Source organism: Typha angustifolia, chromosome 2 (genome assembly GCF_048772165.1).
Source record: "Typha angustifolia cultivar Huaian chromosome 2, ASM4877216v1, whole genome shotgun sequence".
Classification (NCBI taxonomy): domain Eukaryota; kingdom Viridiplantae; phylum Streptophyta; class Magnoliopsida; order Poales; family Typhaceae; genus Typha; species Typha angustifolia.
This window is the reverse complement of record NC_133240.1, coordinates 4,496,913-4,505,466: the sequence shown is the minus strand read 5'-3', so window position 1 is coordinate 4,505,466 and position 8,554 is coordinate 4,496,913. Positions and strand designations below refer to the sequence as shown.

At 37.8% G+C, this 8,554-nt stretch overlaps 1 protein-coding gene across 2 annotated transcripts; it reads right to left on the bottom strand.

Moving 5' to 3' along the window:
• Positions 1–6,073: 6,073 nt before the first annotated feature.
• LOC140771941 (heavy metal-associated isoprenylated plant protein 39-like) lies at positions 6,074–7,708 on the bottom strand. Of its 2 annotated transcripts, none has more exons than XM_073113793.1 (3): positions 7,555–7,708; positions 6,771–6,843; positions 6,074–6,623 (listed from the first exon to the last, which is right to left on the bottom strand). In XM_073113793.1, the coding sequence occupies exons 1-3, from the start codon at positions 7,657–7,659 to the stop codon at positions 6,328–6,330; spliced, it is 474 nt and encodes a 157-aa protein (XP_072969894.1). In that variant the 5' UTR covers positions 7,660–7,708; the 3' UTR covers positions 6,074–6,327. The 2 variants fall into 2 exon arrangements, with proteins under 2 accessions (XP_072969894.1, XP_072969902.1); XM_073113801.1 differs by lacking the exon at positions 7,555–7,708 and adding an exon at positions 7,398–7,546.
• Between the last annotated feature and the right edge of the window lie 846 nt (positions 7,709–8,554).

Sequence of the window (8,554 nt, the reverse complement as noted above, 5' to 3'; positions counted from 1 at the left end):
TATATGTATCCGCAACGACTTATATATGAATGAAATCAATTCTCATGAATGACCACATTATATCCTCAACCAAAAATATATAACATGATGAAATTACCATATAACATCACCAAATATAACACTATATCATGTATAACAATTATAATCTAATAATACTAGTCATAGCAATGATGATGCATGATGCATGCCAACCACTAGATAATCACATATGTCAGAGCCAAATATAATCCATAGATCTCTCACTATCACAATCATCCGTCTTTACTCTGAATATCGTCCACCATGCTGGACTACGGTACCCGGCCCCAAACTCGATACACATAATGTCACAAACTCAGAGCATACCTTGTCATACGCTAAGAGTATCTCTGTAGATAAATCATACACTGCCATACGCTAAGGGTATCTCTGAAAAAGTAGAAGATGGCTAATAGAAAATACAATCATCTAAAATCTTTCAGTAGATTTTAAACAACCTAACATATATTTCTACAAGGAAAAGATCCATTCACATACCAAAGTGGTGATATATCAAAAAAATTCTTTCAAAAAAATTCATTTGATTATGATTAAAAAAACCTATCAATCTGGTATGAAAAGCATGGATCATTTGACAATGAATGGCATGGGTGATCTCTTGTTTAGATCAAATTTGTAACAATGCTTGCTAATGAAACTCTGTCTACGGAATTAAAAAAATCCTAATCTGTTCATTTTGTCCAAATTAGGAAATAGATCAATTTATTCAATACGTTCCTTATTCAATTGGATATTTAAATCTAAAAATTCTAGTTGATCAGGAGTATTTATAAGTTAGGAACTGAGAGAAGATAACTACCGATTTAAATGGCTTGTGTAACAACCCAATCCCCAAAAAAAAAAAAAAATAAATAAAATAAAATAAAAATTTCTTTCTATGGGCACGACGTGGCCGACCACAATGTGACCGGCCTCGCGCCCGTGCAGTGGGGCTGCGTGGGGGAGGTGCCACGCACCCCCCCCCTCGCGTCGCCGCAGCCAACCGGCTGCGGCCATCTGGCAGCGGCGGGCCCCAGCGCCGCCGCAGCCACCGCAAACCTCCCACCGCCTTCCCTCTCTCTCTTTAAATCTCTCTCTCTCTCTCGTTTGGTCTCTCTCTCTTTAAACCTCTCTCTCTCTCTCTCTCATTGAGGCCGACCTATCGCCGTTGTCGCCGTCGCCACCTCCGCGAGCTCCGGTGAGCTCCTTTCTCTCCCCTCTCTCTCTCTCTCTCTCTCTCTCTCTCTCTCTCTCTCTCTCTCTCTCTCTCTCTTTCTCTCTCTCTCGCGCGCGCTCACACCCGAGCTCGGGCACGTCGAAACAGAGCCGCCGGCGAGAGGCCGGTCGCTGGCTGGCCAGCAGCGGCCGGTGTCCTCCCCGCCGACCCGGTTCCGCAGTTCCCTCCCCTCCTCTCTTTCTTCTCTTCTTCTCTTCTCTTTTCTTCTTCTTCTTCCTTCTTTCTTCTTCCTTTCTTCTTCTTCTTCCTCAGCTGCTTCTCCTCTTCTTATTTTCTGCAACAGTGCTGGGCTCGGCGCAGCACTGTAGTAGGCTAGTGCTGGGCTCGGCGCAGCACTATAGTAGGCTAGTGCTAGGCTCTACAGTGCTGCGCCGAGCCCAGCACTGTAGCAGAGATCCTTTATCCTTTTAATTTTATTATTTATTTATTTAGGTATTTCTGTCTTAATTAATACAAATAGATTTAGACATTATTTATTAATAATAATACATATTCATCATTATGATTATTATTAATTAAAGTTTATTGATGATTAATTAAGTGGTAAACTATTACACATAAATATAGGTAATACTTATATTTATTTATTTATTTATTTACTTATATGTATATTAGATTAATAGATAAATTTGTAAATTATAGTTATTAGATTTATATTCTAATATTCTTATGATATAAATTTTAAGTAATTCTGTTAATTTATTATACATTATTATTTTGTAACAAATAAGATAATGACTACATAGTCCCTAATTAATCAAGATATAATTTAATTATAATTAGGTTTTTTTTATCTATATTTATATTTTATTTATAATAAAAATCTAGCCAATTATAAAATTAAGTAGAAATTCTAAAATCTAATAAATCATCATATTTTACTCGAACGGATTATAATGGGATAAACAACTAACTTTATGTTACTTAAACATTTTCAGATCCCGAACCCCTTATTTGAGACCCCGTGGACCTTGCTAGCGAGAAGTGTCATACGGTTGATGGGCGGATGTAAGGGATACGTGGTTTGTATCTTCTGATCAGGGTGAGTAGTCTTATCCCTTAGATCCTTTTCTCAAATTAGGTTATATTATATACTATGTACATGCATGTTTTGGCCTCCAGCATAATTATATGATTTTATATAGAGATGATTTCAGTCGAGCATATTTTATCATGCATTTGATTAGACTGATCTGGGATATAAATACATTGGTGATATATAGAGATGATTGGAGATGATTATACCGTTCTGATTTTATACCGAGATGATCTCTAGCATGAGTGTGCATGTGATAGACTAGCAGGAGTATGCATGTGTCGACTATATAGTTAGGGACTACAATGCATTATTTTTCTCTTGATTCCTATTCCACCTAAATTCCTGTTATGCATTGACTTGTTATCGTACTGGATATATGCATATGATCTGTCATTTAAAAAGGAAAGCATGAAATGTGATTGATAGGATAGTTGATAGAAAGCGTGAGGATACCCGAGTGGGCGCGAGGGTTAGGACGCGCTTGGTGGATGATTGATCGCTCGACATGGTTGCAATCCTGTTGGCCTTACGTCCGAGGTCGTTAGTCTGTGTGCGCAGCAGACATTCGGACACATGCCGTTCGCCAGGGCATATGTGGCGAGTTATCCTCACGAGATTTCTATCAGCTAGAAGGGTGCCCGGTCTAGATGGATGTTGATACTCTAGCAGATGGCAGGGTCTGGTTATATTTGAGATACTCCTTGCGGATGGCAGAGTATGCTCTGAGCCTTCGGGCATGATGTTGAGACCGAATACCGGGTGTTGACTGTGCACAGTGGTCTGGTATGATGATATTATACCGAGATTTCAGTAATGATTATGATGTTGAGAAACGCATATGATTTCATTATTATCTGACATACCTGATTATTGAGTGGTCTAAATATACATCACATATGATTGCATTTGATATCATAACATTGTCATGGTCGGCATGCATCATATATCAAATTTGATAGAGAGTTATGATGATCATATGACGTGGTGACCTATTTATTCATTATCGAGGATTATGTATTCTTATCAGTTATGACATGTTATCTATATTTCATTTATGTATTATTGATGACACATTCATTTACTCATTCATGACATGATACTCTTTCTGATTCATATTATCCAGTACATGATTTACTCTCTGTTTGGCATCACTGATTCGGGGTAAGGTCTATTCACTGAGCCTTTTGCTCATGACTCTCTTTATTTCTTTTCTAACCCCCTCAGATATGTGATACGTGATAGCGACTTGAGAAGATATTTTAGAGCGATGATGAGGTGAGCTATAGATGCGAGATGGTATAGATGATAGTTTATATAGAAATTGAGTTGTACCAATATTTGATAATTGTACTCTTTTGTATTAGACGATGATTTGTATAATACAGGTCGAATCATAGTGTACCATTGTATTAGTTATTTTAGTTGTATCTTGATGGTTTGTTGTGGCCTGTGTGGGTCCTGCCAGATTATGTGGCGGTCTAGTGTGTATATTGTGGACTTTGATATTTATTTGTTAACAGGTTTATTTGGTTAAGAGTATGATTTATTTGGTGATGGATTATGTGATCATGGATATGTTAGTAGGTGTTATTTGATGATGTCATGATTGTATGTACACAGGAGTGTATCTGTGTGTGATGGGCCCCGCCCGTCCTGTCGCGTGCGCCGCGCGTGTCGTGTGGGCGCGTGTGCGTGCACGTGCCCATGCCGAGCGGGAGCGTTACAGCTTGTGGACTGACATTCTCAAAGCTTGCTACTTCCCTAGTTCATCTTTTTTCAACCGCCAAACTCAAAACGACCTTTTTCTTGGTCCTGGCTTGCAATTCTCCAAGTTCGTGATCTATTTAAACCTCATGTAATGTGGGAAGTTGGCTTGGGTGCAAATATTTCTATAACGCAGGATACTTAGCTTTGAAGCATTTCTCCCATATTGTGCTTCCCTCTGGAGTCTCACATGTTACCCACCTAATCTCTCCAACAGGCTTATGGAATCAGCAGTTAATCTTCTTAGTTTTTCTGCCGACAATTGCTACTCGCATTATCAATTTACCGTCACCTGCCCCTTCCTCTGTTGACTGTTTGCTTTGGAAATTGACCTCCACTAGACGTTTCTCTACTCTGTCTGCTTTCCACCTCCTCGCTTCCTCTCAAATCTCTTTGGCGAGCTATTTGAAGACAACACATTCTGGCTAGGACTCTTATTTTCATCTAGTGTTGCCTCTCACAAGCACTACCAACTAAGGAAGCTCTCCATGTGTGCTGGTTTGCTATAGAATAATCTTGCCATCACTGTCCAAGCTCCCCGAAATCTATTATTCTTGTGCTTTCTGATTGTCCATTTGTACATGCGGTATGGTTTTGTATGGGATATCGCTGGCCTCCCATTTCCTCTCTCAGATTGATTAATTGACATACATTCTAGCCATGGTGTAGACCTATTCCCTCTTATCTTTGTCACTATGTGGTCTGTATAGAAGGAAAGAAACTAATGCCTATTCAGAAAGTTCGATTCTAGCCCAAAAATTATAGTTTGCTCTATCAAGGTCATCATCTCATTATGGTCCATGACTCCTCTTCGGTGCAGATCACCATGCCGCCACCGTTTGCTCTAGCTGAACCCACCTTATTGACAGCAAGGATTGGATGCTAGTTGGCACTAAGGATTGGATGCTGGTATTAAGCGTTTATCTACAATCAACATCCAGATTGTCCTTTGACCATGGAAGGAGAAGCTCAAGCTCTTATTATTGCCTCAAACTGATTCATGCTCACATTCCTTCGAATCGGGTGCTACTTTTTTCTGATTGCAAAATAGTGGTGATGCTTTTTCCTCTGAACTCACCTGATGATATTCCATAGGTCACTAGGTCTTGAATTAGAGCATGTCGTAGCTTGCATGTTGCCCTCTCCTTTACACTATTTTGTTTATTAGCAGAGTTAATAATTCTTATGCCCATAATCTTGCTCGTTCAGCCCTCTCCACCCACACTAGGCTATTCAAGTTGGATGCATCCTATAATACTTTTGACTGAATGAATCCTATGACTACGATCTCTCTCTCTCAAAAAAAAAAAAAATCTATTGGTTAAAGTAGGATGAAAAAGGTAATGATGGGATTCCTCTTAAATCTGAGTCAATCAATAGCATATTGTTATTTGGATCTTTAATCTCAATCATGCTGAAGTGTAGGGAACGAACGAAGAGGGATGCGTGAAGTGAAAATAAGCAAATATTGAACGAATTTATACCATGGAATCAATATACTTCTAGATATGTTTCGTACCTTTCCATAAATCAGAAATTATATAATAGATTTTTACAACATGGAGCATAATGAAGATTTAAAACAAATCAAGACCAAAGACATCAAAATTTTCTACCCATAAGCATAAGGATTTAAAATAAATTAAGAAAGAAAAGAATAAAAAAAAATGAATCTAGTAGATTTAACATTTTAGATCGTAGAGAGAGAGTAATTGACTGTTGAGATGGAGAGAAATCGACTATTAGGATAGAGATGCAAAAGATATGGAAGAAGCGAAAGAGGGGTTAAGGTATAAAGAAGATATTTTGATCATTTTCTACTAATAGAAATTCTAGTACAAAACATGCATCACTTTATTGTACCATTTACTTGTAATAAATTTTCTGCTTAACTCGTTAAGTGACTTATTTTATACATAGTTTGACCAAATTATTTATAATGAGTGTTTGATTACATAAGTTATTTAAAAGAAATCTAATTCATGAATAAGTATTAAACCAAACACATCTTAGTATAACTTTAGAATCAAGAATTCTGTCGTTTTATAAAGGCATTTAGATCATTCAGCAATCTAAATGGAGGGGCGCCTCTTATATTGCATATTACCAAGAAATAAATCAAACTCCCGATTATTTATTTGCTTCTCACTAATCACTAACAAAAATAGATAGGAACCCACCACTTCTTAATTATGTACAGTCCTGACCAGCCTACATATCTTGATTTACCCGGTTCTAATATTTCCAGCTCTTTCTCGAATCCAGCAACTTAGCAAATAACGCATGAATTTGGGTTCTCCTCAACACTCTGGACATAGTAATGTGTGGACATATGATGATTGTAAGACGTATATGCCTTCAGGAGCTCCTCAACCTGTGCATTTGCGTCCTTCTTCTCTCCATCCTTCTTGGGCTCATCTTTCTTCTTCTCTTCCTTGGCAGGCCCAACCGAGAGTATCTCGACGTGCCAGAGTTTTCTCAGCTTTCCCACAATATCCACAGGGTCCACGGATCCGATAACAGTGAGCTTCTTGTCCTTCAAGTCTACGGCGATGGAATCAATCCCTATTGTTTAAACATGAACAGATAATTAGCCACTATATTAAAGATAGTTCCAATAAGAACTGGTTACCAGTAACCAAGGGAATTGGCAAGATGAAAGTAATTTTAAACAAGAGATCAGAAAAGGGGAGAGAGTGAGGTAGTCGATACCTCGAAGGGTCGAGACTGCTTTCATCGCCTTCTTCTTCTCCTTGTCGTCATGTAAATCCAGCTTCACCACAACCTTTTGTAGAAATCAAATAAAAGGAGAATAAATATACCGAAAAAATTTATCGAGGAGTGAAATCTAAATCTGTGACCAGGCATCAAAATTCCTCCGAAATTAAGAACGAACAGTCCCAAGTAAAATAACAGATTTATTATTCTAAAGGATATTGGCAGTTGGTGTTTATTTACACCCTCTTCCTTGCCAGAACTGAGGCAAGTAAAATAGGACTAGCAACCTATCCTTGAAGTTGCCTTGGATAAGACAAAGCCAACGAGCTCACACATATCACTGAAGGCAATCTTGAAATGTTTGTAGATGCTGAGGAACTTTGTGGTCCAGCAGCAAGTGATGTTGTACACAAAATGGACTTAATTAATTATCAGGTCTACCATGCTATACTACTTGGCATCAATAATCGCTGGGTGTGTGTATATTTATCCCAAGTATAACTAAATTTGGCAACATGATTTAAATTTGTTCTATAGAAAATGGAGAATCACAAGTGTAATCCCAAACCCCCTTTTTGAGGACAAACAATGTTCTAAATAAAGAGTTCGTGGGTTTCTTACCTTTTTGTCTCCGGACATCGTCTCTTATGTGCTCACAGAATCAAAGGTCAAGTAAATGCAGAGAACAAAACAGAAAAAGCAGGAGAATCTCGAATTGTTGTATACGAATTAATGAAACTCAATAGGTGATGGCAATGAAGACGATACTCATACATACATATAGTGTGTGCTCCGTTGATTGACGAAGTCTTCCAGAGAGACTATTGAGTGCAGAGGAAGGTAGGTGAGGTGGTTGGTCTCCTCCTGAACGCGTTCTTCTCATATAGTCGTCCGTCGCGCCCGCCGCCACTACTATCGGTCAACAACGAGATAATAGTTTTCTATTAAGTCCCAACTCCATTGACGTCAGCCTTGTGCGAGAAGGGAATAAGAAATCACATCGTGATGATATTCGGTATGATCGATGGAGCCTAGTTATATTATTTATTCTGATTATCTAGTTTAAAATTTAAGTAGGTTAAAGTTTATTTAATTAGCTAAGGTGGTTAACTTTTGCATAGTTTTAGAAAAAATATTACGTAGATATCCATTAGTTGACCGAATATTATGAGACCACTTGAAGAAGATCAAAGACTTCCTAATCTACAACTTTCGTATTTAAGGTTTCTCCAGATTAGGACTCTATCTGTGGTATAATGAAGAAACATTCTAAAAAAGATAAACAAAGCTGATTTAGCCTAGTCATGTTTATCTCTAAGTCAATTTATCTTTAATGTAAACCCTTAAGGCAATCATAGTTAAGTTATGTAAGCCACTAAGGCAAGTTTAATTAAATCATATAAGCCTCTAAGATAAGTTTAATTAAGTCATATAAGCTTCTAAAGCAAATTCAATTAAGTCATATAAGCCTCTAGGATAAATCTTAGTTCAAGCCATATAAGCATTTAGAGCTAATTCTGAGTAGAATCTATTGTACTCGACTTATATATATAGAAGGGTTGGGCTTTAAACATGGAAGCATCTAAGCATTGTAATTGAGTTTAGTTTTCTTTATTCTCGCATTTACCATTTTTTATCATAGTCGTTAGATCGTCTTTATACTCTTTGGAGTAGATCTAAGTTAAAAATTCAAATTCTACCTCTAACCCTCTAACCCATAATCACCATTAACTCCAGCAGCCACGCTACTTTACGGCTGTACCATCGCCCTTAGTCGT